The sequence below is a fragment of the Mastigoproctus giganteus genome, chromosome 4 (genome assembly GCF_048544385.1).
Source record: "Mastigoproctus giganteus isolate SK-2022 chromosome 4, ASM4854438v1, whole genome shotgun sequence".
In the NCBI taxonomy this organism is placed as follows: domain Eukaryota; kingdom Metazoa; phylum Arthropoda; class Arachnida; order Uropygi; family Thelyphonidae; genus Mastigoproctus; species Mastigoproctus giganteus.
The window spans coordinates 139,380,345-139,407,831 of record NC_143578.1 but is presented as its reverse complement, the minus strand read 5'-3'; the positions used below and the strand labels follow the sequence as shown (position 1 = coordinate 139,407,831).

The window sequence follows — 27,487 nt, the reverse complement described above, 5'->3', positions numbered from 1 at the left end:
CATGAGGAAGTTTGTGATGACCCAAAAAGTGGCCATTTTTCTATCTCTTGAAATGAGGACAGAATTACAAAAGTTCTGGAAATTGTGGTAAGAGATTGCCATTTGACCCTCAGAATGATGGCTGATGAGTTGGATATGAATAGTAATAATAATAGTATTCGCCAAGTGCAAGTAAAGTGAGTGCAAGGAAGCCACAGGCTTTTGCTGCACTGGCAAGAAAAAAAAAGCCAAGTAGATAAGAAAATACAAATTATATGCTTCCCTCCTCACACAGGTAACTATCCAGTTGACTTTCAAATTTATTCAAACTGCCAGCCACAACTACTTGTGAGGGCAACTTGTTCCAGCAACCAACGACTCGCTGGCTAAAAGAAAACTTCCTACAATCTAATCTAAACCTCATTGAATTTATGGCCCCTAGTTCTGGAATATTTAATAACAGTGAGAATTCTACCTTCATTCTTTTTACTAATCCCTCTTAGAGCCTTATAAACCTCAATCAGGTCACCTCTGAGGTGTCTGGTTGCCAAGCTCATGTGCCCACATAATCTGAGACTTTCCTCCTATAGCCATCCTTCTGCCAATCTCACCATTCAAGTTGCCCGTCTTTGGACCCTTTCAATAAGCTCAATGTCTTTTTTCAGATGAGGTCTTCATACTTGAACACAGTATTCCAAATGTGGTCTTACAATTGGCTTATACCCTGCAGCCACTCAGCAATCCATCTTAGAATCTTACCAGCAATTCCAACCTGTTCAAGCTTATATAGCAACCTCTCATGAGGGACTGAGTCAAATGCTTTATTAAAATCCAAATAAACTATGTTGAAATTGTTCCCTAAATCCAGCTCATGAGTGATTGTGTCAAAGTAGTCTACTAAGTTAAACATGATTTTCCCTTAACAAAGTCATGTTGTGTGTGTCCTTCAGAATGCCATATCTATCTAAATGTCCATGGATTGCACTCAGTCATTGCCTCTAAGATTTTTCCTACCGCTGAAGTTAGACTAACTGGCCTGTAGTTACCAACTTCACTCTTAGAACCGCTTTTATGTATTGGTGATACATTCACACTTCTCCCATCCAAAGGGATCTCTCCTGAGACCATAGATGCCCTCATAACTAACCTCAAAGGTTCAATACACTACCTTAAAACTACAGGGTATATGCCATCAACTCTGGGAGCCTTACTTGCCTTTATGCTCAAAGGTTTTCTAATAGTCATCTGTAATTATGACGTCACTAATTTCATATGGCTCAGCCTCAGCATGAAGGGTCTTTCATCAGTAAAGACCAATGCAAAGTACCTATTCAATTCATCTGCTGTCTAAGACTTTCCCATACCCAGTGCACAAGGGTGCAATCTGATTAGCTCTTTTCTTTGTTGTATTCACATATGTGAAAAATTCCTTGTTCCCATTCTTTGCTCTCTTAGCTAATGCTTCTCATACACAGCCTTGGCTTTCCTGACCTTATTTCTGGTACTGTTACATTTGTCATTTGAATTAAACCTCATCCTAGTTTCCTCCTGGGCTTTTGCTCATATGCAACTAGTTCTCAGCTGTGAGTTGATCTTAACTGTTTTCAAAGGTTAGTATGTTAATCATATTAATACAAAACACAAATGAGCTCAAATAACAATTAACAATGAAATAGGAGCAACCATTTGGCCACGTGGCAGGGATAGCATCTCCACCCCAACCATGAGGAGGTGGGCCATGCTATCCAGCAAACTATACCCAGCATACTAATGCACCTTTCACAAAATCGACAAACCTGCCGAATATAATTCTATCGTTACACAATTCCAGCAGTGTGGAGAGAGAGAGAGAGAGTATCCCTCCCTCCCTCCCTCCCTCCCTCCCTCCCTCCAGCCTGCCTCGCTCAGAGGTCTGAGTAATAAGGACAGTCCAGTACAATGTGAAGGCTGGTTTCTGGCTCTCCCCAAGAGTATAGGTCTGAGATCATGAATCCCACTGGAGCAACCTCAACCTCAGGCCATATCCATTCAGGACACAGCAGACAGCCAAACCAAACCGGAGCCAAGGCCATTGACGGTACATGGTATGAACAGAGGGAATAAAAGCGCATAAGAGTCAACCCTTCTGAGAACTCGTCCATTGATTTTGCCATATGGCCTCTAATTCACCATTGATTCTCCTCTGCTCAGATGTTAAGTTCAAGGCAACATCCGCCAGTCCAACCTGGCACGACCAGATGGCAAAAGCCAGTCGAGGAACCTCTCTGTTCAAGGAATACCTCAGGTAGACCTGGGCTACCAGCAGATTAGCTGGAATTTTACCAGCTAATACACATAATGCATCAGTAGCCACTGTTCTGTGATGCTGAGAAGAGCAGACCTCTGTGCAGAGAGAAGGATCCACCGAACATGAGTTTTCTCAACTCTCCCCTCCAAAGCCCCAGTTGCATATGTCAGGATATGCGGCTGGGGATTGGGACAAAGTTGTTGTCATAAAGGAGGTGGAGGGCTCCTCCCCTAATGCCCCAATCCACACGAGTGACATGCTGAAGCTTGACATATGTTCGTTTCGCTCTCTGCCACAAGTAATTGGCATGAGCCAAAAATGTCAGTCGCTCCTCAAGGCACACTCTTAGATACATGACCTTACGACCACTTGAAGAGAGGTCTCCCAGAGTGGCAAACAGGGGCCCGTCCAGTTGAGGCAACCCCTCAGCAACACAGCTAGTGGCTTGTGCTCAAAAACATGTAGCTTATGCAGGGAGGCCAAGGATAGCAGTCTGGCTAAACAGGCTTGCGCCCACTCCTCAAGCTCCTTGTGGGAGTTTCCCCCCACAAGAAACACCAGGTTGTCTGCATAAGCCACAATAGTAGTTCTTTCAACATCCCCAGGACTGAGCCCTGTGGGCAACCTCTCTCTCCACAGACCTTGTTTGGTCTATGTAGGATGTTGTAACTGTCATCTGCCTCTGGTGGAAATAATCCTTCAGCAGGCAGTACAGATTCCTGGGGAAAGGGATGCTCTAGCCCTGCGAAGGACATGGCCCACCACAGAGCATCGAATGCCCCTGATAGTCCATGAACAAGCCCAGGACATATCAACCAGGACGTTCATTGGACCAGTTAATCACTCTTGATATGGCATTCTCTGCCAAGGAGCCACTCTTGAAGCCATACTGGTATTGAGACAACAAGCCCTGGGCCTCACAGTGAAACATCAGATGCACCAAGGCAAGTCACTCAAGCAACTTCCCCAAAACTGGAAGAAGTGTAATAGGCTGATATGAATATGGCTCGTCCATGGACCTCTCCGGGCTCTTGAGGACAATTCTCAAAACTGCCCTCTTCTGCTTTACTCAATAAAAAAAATAAATAAATAAATGAAATGTACAGTTCATTGGCTATCACTATCTGTGATTTCTCAACATCATTCGATGTTTCTTTATATAAGAAACTATCTAATATCACTAAAACAGATTCATCCCAGCCCAGGGTCTTACCCTGGTCTGTACTCATTACACTGAATTTTCTCAGTTATTAGTCAATATGTGGAGGACCAGGGATCAGCAGATCCCCTGTTTGCAACAAAATTCTGCCAGGAGGCTCTCTCTTGGTCTCGGCTGTCCTCCGAGTATAAGACCCACAAACTTATTGGTAGTATCCTTTCAGGCCTTGCAAGTTAGAAGAAAAATTCCTACTTTCTCTTTGAAGACGTTTCCTTGCTTGTACTTGTTTTAGTAAGTTTGTTAAGTCAGGTGACCACCACGGAACAGACCGCTGAAGACACCATTTCTTGAGAGAAACAGCACAAACTTGTTGCACTGTCTTTTGTCACAAATTCTGTCTTCTCTGAAGCAGAGAATTGGCCACTGTACACAATTTTCACAGAAAACCCACACCGAACTGAGGAAACGCTCCAAATTTAATTTCTGTGTAAGATACCTGCCAGTATCTACCCAAGCTCTCATTGGTACATCACTGACTATGTCAAAAGTAATGACTCTGTGGCCACTGGTGGATGTGGTCTCACGAACCTTCCAGTTCTTAACCTTTGTCACAAGAGAACTAGTACTTAGTGTTACGTCGATGTAAGACTTGCCTGCCAAGGAGGAGAAAGTGGGGAGTGATCCTCATTTAGCACCATCGTCCCTGAGGAGGTTAGGAACTCTTCAAGCTCCTGGCCTCTATCATCAGAGTTCCATTCCTCCCCAAAGACTGGATCTGGAATTTGAGTCCGTCCCACAATGTCACTATAGATTGCTGTGTGATTTTTATGCTGTGTTTTTTTGCCTAAAACAGTAGATTACTAGACCTCACATACCAGTCAATGATAAAGCTAAATATATTACAACGGTTGTCCAAAGTCTGGAGAAGCTGGCAAGATTCCTTTATATTACGAGTCTTGATTAAAATTTATATTACGAGTCTTCATAAAAAGAAATCAAGACTCCTGAGATAAGTTTATCCATTTTATTTTAATTCCTTTATGCACATGCAATATTCAGAAAGTCACTTCTATTACTGCCTGCTTCACATCCAAGACAAAGATACAGCAATTGCTGACCATTTGTCTCCCTGATTGACTAAGGATCCTTACTCGTCCCTACAGATACAGGTAAGAACCCATCCTACACATCAACTTTTTCTCCCTGCTACTCCTAACCCTATCCTTGTTTTCCTGTTTTACCCAAAAAAAAAAAAAAGTTAAAAACACTGATACACCTAAAAATTTTTCTTTCTTGATCTAAATATAACTTCCCACAAATTGTACCAGGCTTTCACAACGGAAACTTTTGTACATTGTTTTTGTTTTGAATTATTTTGTTAATCCTGCTTGGAACTAAACTCATCTGCAAAATAAAAGGGGATGATATTCCCATGGACATTTAATTCCCCCCCCCCCAATGGTCACTGGACAGTTTTGTCTCATCACAGAAAAAAGAAGCAGCTCCAAAAGGGGAACTCAGTATAAATGACAGCATACAAATTTCAATTTATTCTAAAGAAGATTTTATGTAGAATCTTTTAAGTACTTGCCCTCAGGGTGCTTCTCAAGATAAGGGTTCTGTTTCATTGCTTCCACGTTCTGCTGTTTTGAGTGCTGACAGGACTGAGATGATTCTTCTCCTAATGTGCAAGACATTATCTCCAAATGTCACAAAAAATTCAGATTATTTGACTAATTTGTTAGTAGAGTTACTAAAAGTGCTATTAATTTTATACTTGATAAGTGGTCATATGGAAGCAATAAAAACTTAAGTGATTATTGACAATGAAAATTTAAGGGCTCGTACTGAGGAGCTCCAAAGCAAAGTTGAACTCCTCAAGTGCATTTTAGTAAATGCCAGTATACTCTACTGCACATGCATTTCATAATTGGATCGAGTCTTCTAATTGTACCATAGGATCTTTAATTACTGCTGATATTATACATCCCTCCTTTTCTTCAGAGGCTGTGCTTATAGGTACAGGTAAACCTCAAGGTTACTGCAAAACAGAACAATTTAATTTTTAAAGCTTCAGAAAGTTGTGAGCTCAAATACAAGCCAAGGTGTTAGAAACACTTGTTTCTAAAGCACTGAAACAAGAATTTGAAGACAAAGGTGAAATCACATTGTATGACTAGAAGCAAAGGATTTGTGATTGGGACAGCTACTGAATGATCCAATCTCGTACAGCTTCTTCTCAGACACTTTCGGATGCAGGAATCTTGTCTGACAAACCCAAATTAACTAATTCAATACTATTATTATATGACAGCATAGGAATTAACTAAAGAGGAAATAACTGATGACCTCTCTCATGAAGAGGTTGCATGTCAGACAATTTTTTTGATTCAACATTTCTACAAAATCTAAGTATACAGTGAACTGAATTATGGGATTTTCACTGAGAATATTCAGTGGAATGCCTGTAAGTTTAAGTTTTTACTGTAGTCACAAAGTGCCTGTATTTCCCATAACTTACCATCGTGTGATGACATCTTTGTTGTTCCCTCACAAGGAGGAAACTCCATGCTGCATTAACTTAAGAGGTGTTGGAGAGAATTGCATCATGTCCAGAATATATTAAAGCCCTAGAACAATTATAAATGAGTACACAGCATGAATATATACAACTTATATAAGTTCTGTTTCATAGAAGTTAGATCTAAATGCAGTTTATTTCTATCAAACTTCTTTAAATAAATGTACACAGCATTCTCATAATGTTCGTGATGAAATCAGAATTACTGCTGAGAAAAATCATGTGGACTTAATCTGTATGCTAGAACCCTCCTTTTCTAGAAACTCATTTCATCATTATTCTAAAATAATGGGTGTCTCAAATCTTGAATTATCTCTTGATTAACTCTTGAATTATCCTCATCTCCATTTGATCCAAAATCATGCATTGTTATTCTGAACCCTATCATTCTCAATATAGAAAGTAGATGTGTTTAAAAAAGATTGAAAATCTTGGTGGCATCAAAATAACGAACAATTTTACATTATTTCTTGCTGATTTTTCAAATTTTTGCACACCAGATTCAGGGTTAGTAAAAACTATGATATATAATGGTAATTTCTTTCCTTTACAATCAATGTTCTACATGTATATTGGTTACAGTTTCATGTGTCTCTTGTTCCAACTTATATCAACACATTTCTCTCTATCAGTTGATTTCAACTCTTCTATTATGTAGAAGACTACATAATAAAGGAGTTTCAGTTAAGTGTACTTGAATAGGCTTTCGATATTCTTGGTTCTGCTATAATTATAATAGCAACAAATGAAAATTTCCCAACTTTGGTATAGTGATACTATTGACAAACAATTGTGGGAAACTACTCAAAGATTCATATTTGCCCATGACTTAAATAACCACCTTCATAACATTTACATTCACACATGAACATGAGGAGTTATTAAGGATTGAAAACGCCAGAAGGTTATCAAATTGTAGCAGGGTGCTTAATGATTTGTAATAACTGAGAGCAAAGTGGAGGAGAAATTGTTGAAGTTAAGCGTAAGAAAGGCACCTGGGGTGGAATGATCTGTCCAGTTATATTAAAGGAGGCAGCAAAGCAACTAAGCAAACCCTTAGCCATAATTATGAGAGCGTCCTTGGACTCAGTGGAGGTGCCCACGGACTGGAGATGTGGAAATGTATCCCCGATTCACAAAGGGGGGACAAAGGGTGACACGAGTAATTACAGACCAGTTAGTTTAACTTCTGTTCTGGGTAAAATAATGGAGTCACTGGTTAAAGATTCATTGCAGGATCATCTAGACAAGACTGCAGCATTAATTCAGACAGCATGGGTTTGTTAAGGGAAAGTCTTGTCTGACAAATTTTATTGGATATTATGATGTGATTACAAAGGAACTGGATGCAAAAAATAATTCTGATATCATATACTTGGATTTCAGTAAAGCTTTTGTCACTGTTGCGCATGGAAGACTACTGTACAAATTGGAGCAGAATGATATTAAGGGTAAGTTGCTACAATGGATAAAAGGATGGTGAGTGGGAGAAGACAGAGGGTGGTGATCAATGGGTGCTGCTCTTCATGAACTGATGTTATCAGTGGGGTCCCACAGGGTTCGGTGTTGGGTCCACTGTTGTTTTGTATATTTATCAATGATATTGATGAAGGTATATCAGGCTTAGTGTCGAAGTTTGCAGATGATACAAAGGTTGGCAAGGTTGTTAATGATAGTGATGGCAATGTGCTACTGCAACAGGATCTAGAAAATTTGGGAAGATGAGCTGAGAAGTGGCAACTGAAGTTTAACATTGACAAATGTTAAGTACTGCATATGGGTAGAAGTAAACCCAGAGGAACGTACCAAATGTGTGGTACTCCACTGAGGGTGCCAGAAAATGAAAAAGACGTGGGAGTAATTCTGTAGTCAGATATGAAGTTTTCTGAACAATGTAGACAGGCTGCAAGAGCAGGTCATGGGGTTTTATCAATGATATACAGGAATTTTGCTAGCAGGGAAAAGGAAGTGATTGTCCCTCTGTATAAGGCAGTGGTCATGCCACGCCTTGAGTACTGCGTACAGGTTTGGAGGCCTCATTTTAGGAAGGATGTAGATTTGCTTGAGCGTGTACAGAGAAGGGCAACAAGATTGGTGAGGGGAATGAGGGGATGTTCTTGCCAAGAGAGGCTTAAGTCCTGCAAATTGCAGCGGCTGGAGACTAGGCACCTGTGAGGTGTATAAGGCCTTGACTTGAATAGGTTGAGCACGCTGAATTTTGATGGGATTCTTCCACTTGTTCAGATTGCGAACCTAAGGGGTCATAAATTAAAATTGTTGTTGTTATTTGTGTTTTAGGAGCATTAGCAACTAAGGCCATATTGCTCCGGGGATATGCGGTGGTCATTCCCTGACCTTTCCGCATCCTCCGTATTTGGTGGTCACAGGCTCGAACCCTGGTCTAATCAAGAAGCGTGTGCTATGCACTGCTGCTCCTGCCCACCTGCCTACGGAGGCGGCATAAATTCAAATTGAGGAAAAGACAGCTGTAGAATAGATGCGCGGAAATTTGCCTTTAGTATTAGTAATGGCGCATGGTGCAAGAAAACCTATGGCTTATGCTGCACCAGCCAAAAAAAAAAAAAAAAAAAAAGAAAATTAAACCTATCATCCTATGCGCTTCCCTTACCCGAAAGTACTATCCAGATGACCTTTGAATTTCCCCAAACTGTTGTCCTCTACCATCCATGAAGGCAACTTATTCCAGTAATTTATAACTCACTGGCTAAAATAAAACTTCCTGCAGTCCAATCTAAACATTCCCCCCCCCTCCCCCCGTAACTTGAATTTATGTCCCCTAGTTCTAGCATCATTTATAATCTTGAAAATTTTGTCCTCATTCATTTTACTGATGCCTCTCAGAGCCTTAAACACCTCAATCAAATCTCCTCTAAGGTGTCTAGTTTCCAAACTCTGCAACCCACATATTTGAAGTCTTTCTTCATAAGGACGCCCTTTTGCCGATCTCACCAGACAAGTTTCCCGTCTTTGCACTCTTTCAAGAAGCTCTATGTCTTTCTTTAGGTGCGGTCTCCATACTTGAACACAGTATTCCAAGTGTGGTCTAACATAAGCCTTATATAATGGGATTATCACATCCCTATCTCTAATTGCAAAAGTTCGATAGATCATCAATAGGACACCATGGGCCTTCCTTGCAACCTGTTTACAATGCTCAGAGAATTTCATGTCTGACTCTATCGTAACACCCAAGTCCCTTACCTCCAGTACTGGGTTTAGTTGAACTCCACCAAGTGAATAAGTTATTTTGGGATTACTGTTTCCCAGGTGTAATACCTTACACTTTGTTGGATTAAAGCATAGCTGCCATTTTTCTGACCATTCCTGAAGTCTATCTAGGTCTCTCTGAAGAAGCTCAGCTTGACAGTGATCATTAACTACTCTACCAATTTTAACATGATCTGCAAGTTTAGACATCACGCCCTCTATCCTTTCATCAATGTCGTTTATGAAAATTAAAAACAACAGTGGTCCTAATACTGATCCTTGGGGAACCCCACTTCTTACATCAACCCAATCTGAGGAATAGCCATTTATCACAACCCTCTGCTTCCTGCCCTGAAGCCATCCTTCTAAGGATTTTCCCAGTGATTCCAAATTGTTCCAGCTTATAAAGCAACCGCTCATGTGGGACTGAGTCAAAAGCTTTGCTGAAATCTAAATAAACAATGTCGAAATTATTCCCTAAATCCAGCTCGTGAGTGACCCTTTCGAAATAGCGAACCAGATTTGTTAAACATGATTTTCCCTTTACAAAACCATGCTGAGTATCCTTGAGAATTTCAATTCGATCCAAATGATCTTGAATTCCACCCTTGATCATTGCCTCCATGATTTTCCCTACTACTGAAGTCAGACTGACAGGTCGATAATTTCCAACTTCACTTTTAGAGCCACCCTTATGTATGGGAGATACATTTGCACTTTTCCAATCCAAGGGAATCTCCCCAGAGTCTAGTGATGCTCGCATAATTAGCCTCAATGGTTCAATGCACTCGCTTGCCGCCCTTAAGATTATAGGGTATATTCCATCAACTCCAGGAGCCTTACTGGTCTGTAGGCTCGAAAGTTTTTTTCATTAAATAATCTTGCGAAATTTCAATATCATTAATTACATATTTTTTAACTTCGCTCCCACAATTTCCCATTGCCACAAAAGGCTTTTCATTTGTAAATATCGATGCAAAATAACTGTTGAGTTCATCTGCAATGGCAGCTGGTGTATTTAATACTATCCCCTTTCCCTTACGTAAAGGTCCGACCTGTTTTGTCCTCTCTCTTCTTGGCATTTATATATGTGAAGAATTCACAAAGAGGGGGGATAAATCCCCCCTCTTTGCTCTGTTTGCTAGTGATTTCTCATAAACTGCCTTTGCCTGTCGAACTTTTTCTGTGGCTCTATTACACATCACCTTGTAGCTGTTATAGGCTTCAGTACTTTTTATTGCTCTGTAACCTTTCCATGCCACCTTTTTCTGCTCAAGTAATGTGGCAACTTCACTATTCATCCAACTTGGAACCCTCCTCGTGGAGTATTTTTTTAATGGTATATATGCATTCAAGGCATCTGTGATTAATGTTTTAAAAGCGTACCACAGTTCAAATGTATTCATTTTCTGCACAATATCTACCCAGTTAATTGAGGCCATGTAGTACCTTAAGGCATCGTAATTTCCTTTTCTGAAATTAAAACCCATTCTTTTGCCTTTTACTTCTCTACCTCTCTCGTCATCATCCACCATAGAACTCCGTGATCACTTCCTGCTACTGGTTCCTCTACTGTCAGCCCTGTTATGTCATCTGATTCATGTGTGATGATGAGGTCTAGGATATTCTTTTCTCTAGTACTTTCCCTGACACGTTGATACAAATAACTGTCATCTAGTTGATTTAAAAATTTTGTTCCCCATGTCGAGTTTCCTTCCCATTTACTCCAATCAATTAGAGGCAAATTGAAATCACCCATAATAAGGCATTGACGCTTACTTGCCCATTCCATTTGCATGTAGAGGCTTTTGTCATAATCTTCACAATCACCTGGTCTGTAGATTACTCCTACTCGCATTATTCCTCTCACACCATACAGACTCTATACTAGCATGTGAAATGTCTGAATCCGGGAAAGCTATTGTCGCACTCAGGCTGTTTCTGATAAGAAGCATTACCCCGCCACCCCTTCTGTCTACCCTATCCTTCCTAAATACATTATACAAGCCATACGTAAACTCATCCAGTTTCGCCAGTTTTAGCCAGTGGGTGGTTAATTGCTGGAACAAACTTCCATCTGTTGCTGTGGAAGTTGATAGGTTAAATAAATTTAAGGAGGAACTGGACAAACATTTAGAGGTTGTGTGAATTTTTTTTTTTTTTTTTTTTTTTTTTTGACTGATGCGACATAAGCTCATACACTTGCTTTCTTGCATCACATGCCACGATTACTATTACTATTCCAATTTTCCATTTACCTTGTCTGGTTCAATGGGAGAATCAAGTGTAGATATCACATTATTAACTAATGGAATCTCAACAAAATTTCTGACTGGACAGTGCATATGGATCACCTTTGATATATCTATGACACCCATACTAAGTTCAAAATTTCTCCTCAAGATCTTGTCAGGCATTCAATCGGAAATATAAAGGGGAAATTTTGTTCTTCTATTCAGCAGGACTTCTTTCCTGATAACTTGCCTACTCTTGACTCACTTTTGGTGACAAATTTTGCTGTATGTCCAAAATACACTTTTAAAAGCCACACTCTGTTTGACCATAAAGAGTCTTAGAACCTGAAAGTGTCCCTTTTGAAACCAAGTCCACCAAGCCACAGGAATTGATTTCTTTTGATAAGAATTTGAGTCTAGAAAGACTCAGAAATTCTTATTAAAAGAAATCATGTCAAGTCTATAATTACAGAAATGTTCTTCTTGGCAAAATCTGTATTTGACTATAGGAAATACTGATCTATGATGATTATTGTACAAATTAAGTAAGAATATACTCTCCAGTGATATACAATCCATTATTACTAATGATGTTTTAATGGCATGACTCTGTCAACTCATCTCTTTCAGCTCTTTCCATCTTAATCCTTCTTGTGATTCAGCTGAACATCTTATTTGTACAGTGAATTCTCATACAGGAACCAGTAGAAGACTTATTCTGACATCACCTTTGCCACGAAGAAGGTTATTAAAAAAATAGTTTACTCCTAGTCTTTGTGTTTATTTTAAAAAACACTAAATTCTATAACTATTAGAATTTGGAGTGTGGTTTGGTCTTGTCACCTCAAACTTATGTTCTTGTGGCTAGAACATAAGTTTCTAGAACAGAAAATTGGGCATGAATGCCCAGTATACATTGATTTAAGAATCACACTAGGATCTTCTTCTCTCTTTCCCCCCCCTTTTTCTTACGAAAATCCCAAACATGAAAGGTATTAGAATGTATAGTACTTTTTACTGTGCATAGGTTGAATGTCAAGAAGACAGAAGCTACTTGTTGACTTGAATTTTTGTAGATTGTAATTTTCAGGAAATACATATGAAGCAGTGTTCTCCCCAGAAAATTTTGCCAGCCGGGTGGGGAAGTCTAATACTTTGCATAGTATGTTTGAATTAATATTGATCGAGATCAGTGAGCAGTACCACACAGTATTGTAAGAATCGCTTAAATTCACCGGGCAGTGCACCCATTTGATAAGTCCTGGGGAGAACACTGTGAAGGAAGGTTGTTCCAGAAAACAAGTTGAAGAATATATGAGTAAGAAGAAAATTAGTTGTTGAGATGAAGTTGTACAGTAAATGGATGCTGACTGGTTGCAGCATGTGTTTGGACTGATTTGGAAGAGAATGGGGGAATTACAGATGCCAATTCAGAAGAACAGTACCCGTAGAAGTACAGGTGACCCCTGCTTAACACTGATAATTTGTTCCCGAAAAACAGTTGTTTGTTATTTGGTTTTTAGGAGCATTAGCAACTAAGGCCATAATGCTCCGGAGATATGCAGTGGTCATTCCACTGACCTTTCCGCATCCTCCGTATTTGGTGGTTACAGGCTCGAACCCCGGTCTAATCAAGAAGTGTGTGCACGCACTGCTGCTCCTGCCCACCTGGCTACGGAGGCGCCCCCGAAAAACAGAGTGCTAAGCGAGCACTGTATTCCCGTAATGTAGCATATATATTTGTGAGTCGTGGTCTATGCCATAGGATATTTCCTAATCAATAATAAACAGTAGTGAAAAGATGCACAAATGTCGGTCAAAATATTTAATATTAAAAATCTGTACATATAAAATATTCTCCATTACATACATATATAATTATGTGGTAAGTAACTACATTATGTATCAAAATTAAACTTAAAATCATGAATTTATTAATCCGATGGCCCTGGGCTATCGAGTTTTCGTAACTTTGGCCATCTTCCTAGTAAACTAAAAGAGGTTTTACTTTAAAATTCCCGCAACATTACCATTCAACAATAAAGTCAACCAATCCTTCATGCTTTTGAAGCCTGGCATGTTTTTTTTTTTTTTTCTTTCGATGTGAAACTTCTTTTAGGCATTCTTTCCAAAAAAGTCCTGTTTCATCTATATTAAAATCTTGTTGAGAAGTTTAACACCACTCTTCAATAATTTTTAGAAGTTCTTTTTGAAAGTTTTGGCTCCTTCTTGATCTGCACTTGCGGCTTCCCCATTATCTTACCAGCCCTTACTAGCTTTAAATGGTTCCACTTTTTTTTTTTTTTTTTTTTTTAAAGTGAGCTTTCTTCAGATCATCATATAGGCTAATCGCTTTTTCTTTAATAATATTTAACTTAACGGAATTGTGCGTTGGATATTATCTTCAATAAAATTATTTAGAAGTCTCTCCATTTCGATTATAATAGCTGACCTAGTTGCTTGCATTGGAACATTTGTCTTTCCCACTGCTAAAATTAATTCTTTATAATTGTTCTTACAGTTGAACCTGCCAGTCCTAAATTATTGCACACATCCACTTGTCGTTGAACGGAATCGATTCGCTTCAAAATGTATAATTTAATTTTCAAATTCAGTATTTTTCTTACCTTAGTAGGCTTCGTACCGTGTCCAGACGTTGTCCCTTTTTAATTCTTATCTGCCATTGTTAATATTCGAAAATGTAACTGCATTGCATTAATTATGATACAATGTTCAAATAAACTATAGTGCAATTAAATTAGCATGGGAGAAAATTTCACTGAGTGTGAGAAAATTTCGCAAGTCAGCATGGGAAACTTTGCTATTCATTTTCAAGCTATCAACTACGTCAGATGAAACGTTTTCATTAAACCTGTTTAATGAAGCATGCCATTTTTATACACGGGTAAAAGAGCGTTATAGTGAGTTGTGATAGCGTTAGAGTGAGATATGGGTTATAATATAAAAACAGCATTATAGCGAATCAGCGTGGAGCGAACCGCGTTATAACAAGGGCCTGCTGTATCTACAGAAAAAGTGATGCAGCAGAAACAGAACAACTATGAAACAGAGATTGGAAAGACTCTGTAAGAGATGGACTATTAATTAAGCTGACACTAGAATCTAGCTCAACTTTTGCTCCAGGACTTGAATCTTCTTTTGTGAGCAAAAAGTTCTCCTGCTAAGCCTTTCAAAACTATGCTAAAAATATCTTCAAGAAGAAAACAACTGCTGGCAATTTGAATGTTTCTTACTCTGGAAACAGCATGATAGCATTATCCTCTGACTCTAATACATGTAATGATACTACTGACAGTTGAATGGGAAGGTACATTTTACTGCTCATTCTTATTTACCAACCATTCATAATACCATTTTCTAAATATTATAGGCTCTTGAATAACACCTGCCAGACTCCAGATTAATAAAAACTGATTGAGACACTGACTGGAATAGGAACTCCTACAGACTGTGATTTTGCCACAGGATCGTTCCTGTTTATGACTCCTCATTCAACTTTGAGTGCTGATAACTTCCTCTACTCCAGAGGTTCCCAACCTCCGGTACACGAGGATGGAGCTACTGGCACATGGGCTGTGACTGAAACCACCTGCAGTTTCCCTCATGGGAGAGTAAACTTTTTAAATATTAATATCTCACTAAAGCCGAAACTTCTTATTTTTTACAGTTCATATCTATGCATGTATTTCAGTCTTTCTTCTTTGAAAATATACCTCTTTTTTTTTCTTGTATTTCTTAATTAATAGAAGTTTATCTCTTTACTTCCCCTCTTTTTTCTTCTTATTTCATATGGTCAGTCTTCCTTCAGAGGTTGGTTACTGAACATTAAAAGTAATGTTTGCAGTTGTAGTGATTAACGTAGGCCAACATGGATTAGGAGGTATGATCCTGATTATATAATTTATAGCTTCTGTATTAAATCAGGCACAGAAGCAGAACCAATTCCGCAGTGTGTTGTTTGTTATGAATTTTGAAACCTTCATTTCTTCATTTCAAAGACACTTAACAACAGAACACAAATTTAAAGACAAACCTCGTGAATTCTTTCATAGAAAGATGACTGAACTATGCGCTCGGAAAACGGCTGTCTTCCTTCACTGATGTTAATTCCAACACAGTGAAAGCATCATATTTAGCAAGTTTATGTATTGCTAAGTGCAGAAAAGCTCACACTATTGGAGAAATATTGGTATTACCAGCAACCAAAGATATTGTAAAATGTATCTTGGGAGAAAAGGCAGCTAAACAAATTAATGTTTCATTATCAAATAATACAGTAAAACGCCGAATAGATGACATGGCATCTCAAGTAGAAGCCATTCTACTCGAAAACTTAAAGAGCTCATTTTATTCCCTGCAGATTGATAAAAGCACGGATATCTCAAATTTGGCCCAATTGTTGGTTTATGTTCGATTTCAGCACGAAAACGAAATGCAGGAAGACATACTATTTTGCAAACCAATATGTGGAAAAGCAATGTCCAATGAAATATTTAATGTAATTAATGATTATTATAAGAGAAATGACAAACTGGATAAAATGTGTTGGAATTTGTACGGATGGAGCACGTGCAATGGTTGGAAAGCTATCTAGTGTAGTTACCAAAATTAAGACAGTGGCACAGGCATGTAAGTCTGTGTACTGTGTAATTCATTGTGAAGAAATATGCCATTTAATATAAAAAAAGGTTCTGGATGAAGCAGTAAAGACAGTGAATTATATAAAATCTCAAGCTCTTAATTCCCGATTATTCAACATTCTTTGCGACAAAATGGGGAGTGCTCATAAAAAACTGTTACTCCACACAGAAGTTGAGGTGGCTTTCTTGAGGAAAGGCCCTTAATCGTCTTTTCGAGTTGCGCTCCGAGTATATAATATTTTTCAATCAAAAGATCCCAAAAAAGATAATTTCTTGAATGAAGAGTAGTTATCTATCTAAATAAGAATGGTTATCTAAATAAGCTAGTCCACATAAGCAGACTAGCTTATATTTCCAGGAAGACTTTACAGCACAGATTTGAATTAGGAACTATTTGGCATTTTCGAATGAGATCCCAGACCATTTGATATACAAGGAGTCATACATAGATTTAGTGTCTGACGGAGGCTTAATGTGCAAAGATGCACACTTGATATAGATGTAAGGAAAGAAAGGAAAAAACTGACTACAAAGATCTTTGAGATAACATAAGATCTTTGAGATAACATAAGAGGAGAAAAGGCGGTATGTACTAGAACTTAAGAACAAGTTTGAGCTGCAGACTGCTCAGGACCAAGATGTCGACAAGAAATATTACAACTTTCTGAAAGTGATAAAGCCCAAGAAACCTATAGGTAAAAATTAATCCAAAGAAGAAAAAATTAGTCAAGAAACACTTGTCGTGATGAACCGAAGATGACAAATGAAGAGCAAGATAAACGCTGACAAGGAGAAAATTGAGTATACTGAGTTATGCAAAGCCATTAGAAAGAGACTCAGAGAGGACATAAGATTTAACACAAGAAAAGTAGAACAAGAATTAAGGGAAAACAAAGGACTTAAATCAGCAGCCATGAGCAGTAATACACAAAGACAAATGATACCGAAACTGAGGAATAGAGATGGTGTACTTATAAATAACAGAAGACTACTGTAAAGAATTATACAAGGAGCGAGGGAATGATGTCAGCGGTGGGGAAGATGGATCGCAAATTAGTAACACATACAGCATACCCGATATCCTTCCCGATGAGGTAGAACATGCGTTGAAGAAAATGAAGAATCAGAAAGCCCCGGAGGAAGATGAAGTTACTGTTGAGTTGTTAAAATTGGGAGGAAGAGACATGACACAAAAACTGGCAAGACTCTTCACAAAGTTGAATAATGCAATCATAGTTTTGCCGCATAAGAAAGGAGATAAATCAGAAATTGGAAATTATAGACCAATTAGCTTGTTATCCCACATCTACAAGTTGTTCACAAGGGTCATTAATAACAGATTAGAAAGAATACTTGATGAGCATCAACCGAAACAGCAAGCTGGCTTTAGGACAGGATTCTCAATTATGGATCACCTTTATGTAATATCACAGCTGATGGAGAAAACAAATGAATATAAAACACCATTATGCCTGGCATTTGTGGATTATGAAAAGGCATTTGACTCCATACAGCATAAGGCAATGTTTCGGACACTGGAAAGACAAGGCATAGATACCCCATATATTATGATTTTGAAGAAAATATATGAGAATGCTACCTCCTTTAATTAGACTAGAAAAATACAGTAGCAAATTTAAAATTGAGAAGAGTTCAACAAGGAGACAATATCTCCAAAGTTTTTTACTGCTGCCCTTGAGGAAGCTTTCAGAAGATTAGACTGGTCGCAGAAAGGAGACAATGTGAATGGAGAGTACCTGAACCATTTAAGATTTGCAGATGACATTGTGATCATAAACCACGATCCCAAAGAATTAGAGGAAAATCTTAACCAGTTATGCAGAGTTAGTAAGGATTTTGGACTAAAGATGAAAAAGGCTAAAACAAAAGTAATGATGAACAAGTATGCCACAGACAGGGATATAATGATTGAAGGAGTAGTAATTGAAAAGGTGGAGTCATATACTTTTCTGGGACAAGTCATTAGATGTAATAATGATAAATGGCTGGAAGTCAAGAGAAGAATAAATTTTGGATGGATAGCATTCAGGAATTATGGTCACATACTGAGGAGCAATATCCGAATTTGTCTGAAACATAAAATAATGAATCAATGTATACTCCCCACCATGACTTTTGGAAGTGAAACTTGGGCACTCACCAAAAGAATGGAAGAGAAGCTGAGAACTACACAGCGAAGAATGGAACGAATTATATTGGGAATCAGACCGTTAGATGAGAAGAGAAACATATGGATTAGGCAGCAAACTCAAGTAAAGGACATTCTTATCAAAACTAAAGAACTAAAATGGTCTTGGACAGGACACAGCTCAAAGACATGATGACAGATGGACTAAGAAAATAACATAATGGGTACTCAAGAGGAGCTAGAAGAAAACCTGGATGACAACGATGGAGATGGACAGATGAAATTCGTGAGTTTGCAGGTAGTAAATGGATGGCCATTGCACAAAACAGAAGGAACTGGAAAGTTGCTGGAGAGGCCTTCATCCTGCAGTGGATTGAAAATGGCTGATGATGATGTTTAAGAGTTCAAACTTAACAAAATTTTGGTTATCTATTCGCCAAGAATATCCCCTACTTTCTGAGTAGGCATTGAAAGTTTTAATGCCATTTAATTCGACTTACTTGTGTGAGGCTGGATTTTCAGCGAAAAATGCAATGAAAAATAAATATAGAACTTCGATGAATATTGAATTAGATCTTCGACTGAGACACTAATCAATCCAGATATCCATTCGCTAGTAAAAGCAAAACAGATTCAGCCATCGCATTAGATCTAGTAGCAAACGATGATTTTTTTTTTTTTTTTTTTTTGGAATAAAAATGATGGCAAGTAGAAATATTTGCTTTGGAATCTGGTGATTTTTTTTATCTTATTTTCTTATTTGGATGTATTATATTGCTGGATTTTGAATTTAAATATTTGCCTTTATTTGGAAGATTTATTATTTAAAGTAGATGTATTTCTTTCTGTAATTGTGGATTGTATGTAAATCTACATTTTGAAAGTAAAAAAAAAAAAAATTTGGTTTTTGTTATTAAAATTATAGTTTGTTAATAAAAATTATAATTGCTGAATTAATGAGTTTAAATAATTTTAAATTGTGTAACAATCTTGTTAATAACCTTAATTCCTTTTTTAACTGGCTTATTATTATAACCATTAGCATTTAATATGTAGTAAATTTGATAGTTTTAAGAAATAATGAGAAAAATTCAAGTAAAGAGAAATGTTTAAACCACATTTTATATGACAATATAAACACCTCATTTATAAATTGTATTTTCTTAATTAATAAATGTTTTTCTGTTTTTAGTAGAATAGCTCGGTTTTGCTTACCTAATTATTTATATGACTTTTCAAACAGACTTATGTACTCATTAATTAACACACTGGTACATCATAATATACCATTGTGGTTGACTGGTACGCAGGCTTATAAAATTGGGAACCTCTGCTCTAGTCTATATTGGAATACTGTATTAAAGTATGGAGACCTCATCTGAAAAAAGACTGAGCTTCTTGAAAGGGTCCAAATTTGGACAACTCAAATTATGAGTTTGGCAGAAGGACAACCGTATCATGAAAGACTCCAATTATGTGGGCTACAGAGCTTGACACCCAGATGCCTCAGAGGGTCACTTGATTGAGGTTTTTAAAGCTCTGAGCAGGATTAATAAAATGAATGAAGGTGGAATTCTCTGTTATAAAGAATTCTAAAATCAGGAGTCATAAATTCAAATTACAAGGGTTTAGATCAGATTGTAGGAAGTTTTCTTTTAGCCAGCGAGTCCGTTGCTGGAAGAAGTTGCCCTCACAGGTAGTTGAGGCTGGCAGTTTGGATAAATTCAAAAATCTACTGGATAGTTATCTGTGTGAGGATGGAAGCATATAATTTTTATTTTCTTATCTACTTGGATTTTTTTTTTTTTTTTTTTTTTTTACTAGTGTAGCAGAAGCCTGTGGCTTCCGTGCACTATATGACAAATACTGTTACTATTACTATAGCCCCCCCCCCACCCCCCAGTGGTTGGATATTTGCTGGTTTACTACTTTAGTAGTGGGCAGGATCTTCTGCTGATGTTATTGGCTTGGCTTCCCTGTTTCACTGGATTGCTTGTATCATGTAGCACTTCCTTCAGTGGATGCACAATTTTTTTATTTCATTTTTATTTATTTATATTTTTTTGCCTTGTGTAAAGCAGAATGTTTATAGTTGTAGCCTGCCTCCTTCTAGCAGGATGGGTACTGGGAAGTAACCTTCCTGGTAATCATTGCTTCCTGATAGCTAAGTGGTCAGAAATAACTAGATAATACACACACATAGCAGTACAAACATAGTACTACACTCATTTCAGGCTATTTTACAGAAGTTACCATCACAGTGTACCAAGGTGTTGATAAGATGTTCATCTGTAGCATGATTTGATCACGCGTGTAAATTATGCAATGGCCAACTGATTGCTTGGGGATTGTCTCAGGAAAAAAAAAAATCCATTTGGTATCCATAGTGCATTGACCTGTCTGAGGTGAGGGACGGTGAATGTTGGGCAAAAGGATGCATAAATAAGATGTTTGTTTTTTTTTTTTAGCATTAGTAGAGGCATTTGATGCAAGAAAGCAAGCTTATGCAGCATCAGCCAAAAAAAAAAATAAAAATAAAGTAAAATAAATAAATAAAAAATAACCACTTCCACTTCACCCCTCTGTTCGTTCGAAATACCTGTCCAGCTGAGCCTTAAACTTATTTAGGCTATCAACTTCCACGACAAGGGATGGAAGTCTGTTCCACCTACCAATCACCCGCTGGCTAAAGGCAAATTTCCACACATCTATCCTACATCTGTCTTTCCTCAATTTGAATTTATGCCCTCTCAGGTGATTATTCTGAGCAAGAGGAAGAATCCCATCAGCATTGAGCATGCTCAAACCATTCAAGGCTTTGTACACCTCTATCAGATCACCTCGCTTGTGCCTAGTCTCCAGATACTGTAATTCGCAAAACTTAAGCCTTTCTTCGTAAGAGCACCCCTTTGTTCCATTCACTAATCTTGTTGCCCTTCTCTGTACTCGTTCCAGCAGCTCTACATCCTTCTTGAAATGAGGCCTCCAGGCCTGTATACAGTACTCTAGGTGTGGCCTGACCATTGCTTTATACAAGGGAATAATCACCTCCTTATCCCTGCTAGAAAAAGTCCTATATATCATTGACAATACACCATGAGCTACTCTTGCAGCCCATCTGCACTGCTCAGAGACCTTCATATCTGCCTGCACAACCACCCCCAGGTCCCTTTCATTCTCTACCACTGTCAGTGTAGTACCACAGAGTTGATACGTTGCTCTGGGGTTGCTGTTTCCCATATGTAGTACTTTACATTTGTCAATGTTAAACTTCATTTGCCACCTCTCAGCCCATCTGCTTAACCTTTCCAGATCCTGTTGCAGCAGCATAGTGTCAGTAGTGTCCTTGACAACCCTGCCAACCTTCGTATCGTCTGCAAACTTGGACATTAAGCTTGATATACCATCATCAATATCATTTATAAATACAGAAAACAATAAAGGACCCAATACTGAACCCTGAGGGACTCCACTAATAACATTAGTCCACGATGAGCAGTGTCCATTGATTACCACTCTCTGTCTTCTCCCCCTCAACCACCCCTTTATCCATAGCAGCTGAATAACTCCTCCAATGCCACACTGCTCCAATTTGTGCAGCAGTCTTCCATGTGCAACAGTATCAAAAGCCTTTCTAAGATCCAAGTATATAATATCAAAGTTATTCCCTGCATCCAGTTCTTTTGTGACTGCATCATAGTATCCAATCAAATTAGTCAGGCAAGACTTCCCCTTAACAAAACCATGCTGTGTCCGAGCTATAACTGAAGTCTTGTCTAGATGATCCTGCAGTGCTTCTTTAACCAGTGCCTCCATTAATTTTCCGGGAACAGAAGTTAAACTCACAGGTCTATAATTACTTGTGTCCGCCTTTGATCCTCCCTTGTGAATTGGGGTCACATTTGCACATCTCCAGTCCATGGGTACCTCCCCTGAGTCCAAGGAAGCTCTCATAATTATGGCTAAGGGTTTGCTTACTTCCTTTGCTGCCTCCTTTAATATAACTGGATAGATCCCATCCACCCCAGGTGCCTTTCTTGTGTTTATCTTCAATTTCTCCTCCACTTTACTCTCAGTTATTACAAGATTCTCTAGCATACTGCTAGAGTTGAATACACCTCTGACAGGTTTTCCCTGTCTTACATGTGCCTGTGTGTGTGTGTGTATATTTATATATATATATATATATATACACACACACACACACACACACACAATTAACTTGTAAAGTCGGTAACTACTGTATTTTCTTTTCTTTTTTTCAACTTCTTACTTACCACTACGTTTGTTTTGGCTTCTGCATGCACTTTTTCAAATTGGCTTCATTATTTTAATAACCAAATGCTATGTATATTTCATATCAGAAACAGAGGCCTTACTTCTTGCTATATTTCCTTTGTTTTTGGCTGCTGACCCTTGATGAAGAAGTTAAAATCATCGGATCTACAGTATTAAGTACTACTTGTAATATATTACTTTTATTTTTCAGGTACGTAATGATTTTTTCCATTGTTACTACTTCCAGTTTTGTCGGTTATTCTCCATTTTTTTCTACAATCTACACACACACACACACACACACACACACACATATATATATAAAAAAAATCTTGTGTGTACCCGGTTACGCACGAAAGATGTTTTCAACATAAAACATCTTTGACGAAAATCAGAACCGTTTTAAAATCGAAGAGCTAGAACCAAAGTTAGGAACAATGTAACATTTTATGCTCATGCCCGCTATTTATTCTACCAAATCAACGTTTGGAAGAGGTTAGCGAAATCTAAGTCGATAGCCTAATTACCCATTTGTTGAATAGTATAATATCACAATCACGATTGCAATGATACAAGTATTTGTATTGTTGCAATCCACATTTTCATTACATTCCATTGTTAGGCTATAGATTCATTACATTCCGCTATAGATGTTTTCGCGTCAATAATTTTCTGATTAGTGAAAGGGACTGAATGCCACACTGCTATAGCTGAGCGCTCAACAATGCCGAAATAAATTGCAGAGCATTGTCAAGAGTATCAAGCAAGCCATCTTAAGAAAATAAAGACTGAGATAGCAATGAGTGCGTGAGAACGACAAAGACTACTGAGATTGCATAAAAGACAAATAGAAAAATCGAGCATTGGATTTAGCAGCGCTTTCAACCAGCAATGCTGCTCCATATAACAATGATGTACCCATATGAGTATTAATTATGTACAACTGGGCATTTCTCCAATTGCAGAGCAGATGAGTTTAAATGATCAAGCTTCTTTTCCTTACACCAACTATTATTTACATAAGAACGTGCATTGAGAATTTGAAAGGAGATTTATGATTTCTGTTCTGTATGCTACAATTGCGATCATCTATGGTTCAAAAACAACAATGAAACCAGCTGCTAAAGATACACCATTGATGCGCACTGAATTTCCTGATTTTGAAGTCAACGGGATCCTTGTGTGTAATAGCTGCAGAGGATCACTTAAGAAAAACACAATTAAAGCGCTATCTAATTGTCAAATGGCTTTGTCTACCCAGAAATTCTGTTGCATTTACCGAAGTTGGATTTAGTGAAAGAGAGGCTTATTTTTTCCTCACTTACCATTTGTGCAAATAAGGCGCCTGAGACATGGATATGGACAATATGGCATTCTGGGCAAAGTGATCAATGTGCCTGTTTCGGTCAACACGGTGGTCCATCGCTTGCCAAGGGAGATTAACAACGATCATTATATAAATGTGCATATAAAACGCAAGAAAATACACAAGCTGAGCTATTTGATCGGGTTAGTAAGAAAGCGAGTGGTTAAAACGCGACTTCTATATTTGGTCAACACACTTCGCTATCAATTATATCAAATCACAATAGATCAGTCATTCTTTGATGACAGTCACATGGAAATTAATTTGGCTAAAGACGACATAAGAGAAGCGGTTCCGATTAAGGAAAGTCTCATCGCCCAACAGCAAATGTTGTTGTCAAGCGAGGATAAATATTTTAGAATCACCCCAGGAGAAACAAAAGTACTGCAGAGCCTACTGTTTGATGTGCACAGAGAGGAACTATCCTTTCCCAGCATTTATCTTGGACAATTCAGAACGTTCAGGGAGAATTTACAAGCGACTTCATTCATGATGGCAACGAGCGAGCTCAGACGATCTGACTAAAGCTGTATTACTCCATATGATCTCCTTTACGTAGCAATGAAAATAAATGAGATTGAGAATGAGAAAGTACATTTCTGGCATTGCAAATGTCTAAACTCATGTCAAAACAATTTTTTGAACACTTTTGAATATTTTAATAGGTGTCTCATCAGATATTATTAGCCTGCTACTTCTTGGGGCATCATGCATACTTCCCATCCTTTAGTGGAGCAAAGACCAGAATTTATCATTATTTATTTTTTTTTTTTTTTTTAGGTTTCAAGAATTGAGGCAGAAGAATCATTTTTATAATAAAAAAATTAAGGTAACACCTTCTTCCTTTCAGAGTCATTAAATGGTGGACACAGTGTTCATCCCATCTATCACCCAGATTTCTTTTTAAATGCCCCTACGTAAGATTTTTATTTTATAGTTGTATAATGATTAGCTGATACCTACCCTGTATACCCGAAAAATTAAGATTGATCATTGAAAGTGATTTTATGCCCAACCCTGTACAGAGTGTTCCCATATAACTAGAAATGAAAATTTACTGTATTTCATTACAGAAAAAGCTGACATTTCCAGATTTTCTGGGGATGGAATCAATTTCAAAGCTAAACTTATAGGAATTGATGGAGTAAATGATGCAAGAGGAGACAAAATGTGCCAGGAATCATTACAGCGATTAAAAGTAAGTTGATGTATTTTAAAATTAAAAATAAAATGGTAATAATATAAAGTAAAACTTACTAATTTGGAGCTTTTTTAGGCCTTATGAGTAGCATTGTGATTATAATTGCTATTTTTCCATACTTTATTAAAAAGGCCCACATTCAGACCCACATTCATTACAACATAATGATGTAACTTTTATGGTTTTTTTTTTTTCAGAATGTGGTCAAGTTAATCAGTCTCAGGAGAGCACAGAAAGTTTATTATAATTAGACAAATATGGTTTTCTGCAAGACTATCACAGAAAAGGAAACACTATATACCATGAAACAAGTATTATTTATTTCAATATTGGGGTACCTTAGTGTACAGATAGCAATATTGCACCTTTGCTAAGAATTTAACCTAATTGTAGCATTTATTTGTTTCATAGCAAATAATGTAACAGTGGGTAGCAAGGTTTCTTCTACTGGAAACGTGGGGCTATTTTATCCAGCCACTACTTCCATGGTGCAAAGTTGCTTTGCACCATGGAAGCATCGCTATAATGAAATATAAATTACAATATTCCTATATATTAAATGCAAGGTCCCTGGAAGTCTAATATCTAAAACCTTTATCTTGCACACATTCATTACATAATATGGCAATTGACGATGTGCTTAAGAAAAGAGTACAGTCAGTCCTCGTATAGCACGATAGTTGTGTTCCTAGAAACCCTCGTGCAATGCAAAATCGTGCAATATAAACAACAGGCCCTATGGGAAAAGTAGGGTTATGTGCCGACCACCCAAGATTGAACACATTTGTAACCAAAACATTACCAAATACAATAAATAATCGGGTCATTTTAATCGTTATAAAATACGTAATAAAAATAATATTATAATTTTTAAATATTTTTATTATTATTATATTATATTTTATTATAATATAATAAATAATAAAAAATACGTAAGTATTTTTTACGAATAAAATACGTATTTTATTACGACTATTATGTAATAAAATATTTCTAATGCTTTTGCTTCTATCGTAAGCAAACTTGTGTTTTGTTTGATTTTTCTATCCAAACAGATGACAGCTGTTCCATCTCTTCCAATTCTTTGTGTCTTAATCTAATGGATTTTAATTACACTTTGAGTTGTTCCTGCTATGAAAGTTGTTTTTACTTTCTCTGCATTCTTTCTAATTCTCGGCGTTGCCTCATTTAGGTCTGTAGCACGTGCAATATCACATGGTCTTTCATTTTGCCCAAAGCGTTTCACAATTTCATATTTTTTCTCTATCGACAGAGGCGGACTGGCCTTGCCTCATAAGCCTTACCTGGGAAACCCCGGTGGGCCGGAGGCCGGTGTGATTTTGGCCATAAACCATAGTATGAAGCCACTATAAATTTTCCCGGGTAAGAATTTTTGACCCAGTCCGCCTCTGTTCATCGATATTGCTTTTCTTTTTCTCTCTGAATCTGCAGTGTCTTCACCAGGACGCTTCCTTTTCACACCTTTTAATTAAGAATTTTACTAATTTTTAGGGAATAAAGCACAATTACAAAACGAGGAGGCACGCTTGATACACATACACAAAGCTGCGCACGTGTAGCAACTGAATAAACAACACCGTAAAGGTAGAGATACACTACTAACACATTTCTAGGGGTTACTACCATAAAACAATAAAAACAATTTCCAGTTACGTTTCTGCTAGTGGAATCTGTTATAAACTGGTAGTAAACTCGATCTAATTGCATTTGCGATTATACCAATAGTTGGAATTGTGTTGGTTTTTACATTATTATGGTGAAATGTGTTTCCCCTTCACTGATATAAAAAACAAATACATATTCAGAAACTTCTCTTCATTCCTATCATGTTGCGTTCGGTTGGGGTGATTCTGCGTTCGACTGCCATTTCTTGTAAACACAAAGACGAATCGTGCATAAGCGAATTCGGTTCGTGTTATATAAGATATCGTTCCCCTATTTATAATTCGTGTATGATCGAATTCGTGTAGTGTAAACCCGTGTTATACGAGGACTGACTGTAATTCTCTTCTTTCCACTACATTTGAGTCAACTTGTTCAATTTTATGTTTGGTTGCCATTGGCAAGTTTTAACACACTCAATGAAGTGCACGTCGTGGAGGTAGCATTTTAGTAGTTTTAACTTCTTAAAGAAAGAAAGTCTTCTTTCTTTTAATTGAATTCACCACATGAAAATTTAAATATGCAGAATAAAGATGAGTTACTTTTGAAGATGTTTCTAAATCACTTTTGAAATTCTACAACTAAAAGACTGAGCTATAATTCTTCACATTATTATGTATTTATTTTTGATAGTTCTGGTAGAGAGCAGAATAGGCTGGGACTAATATTAATAATTATAAT

The 27,487-nt window shown here is 37.6% G+C and overlaps 1 protein-coding gene across 5 annotated transcripts in view; it reads left to right on the top strand.

The window, feature by feature from the left end:
• The window catches only part of Dab (DAB adaptor protein), a 246,562-nt gene that overhangs the window by 77,496 nt on the left and 141,579 nt on the right, over positions 1-27,487 (top strand). For all 5 annotated transcript variants that reach the window (XM_090372948.1, XM_090372949.1, XM_090372950.1 and 2 more), the window contains exon 3: positions 24,996-25,120. In XM_090372948.1, the coding sequence (XP_090229074.1) occupies positions 24,996-25,120 (125 nt within the window). The remainder of the gene's footprint in view (positions 1-24,995; positions 25,121-27,487) is intronic.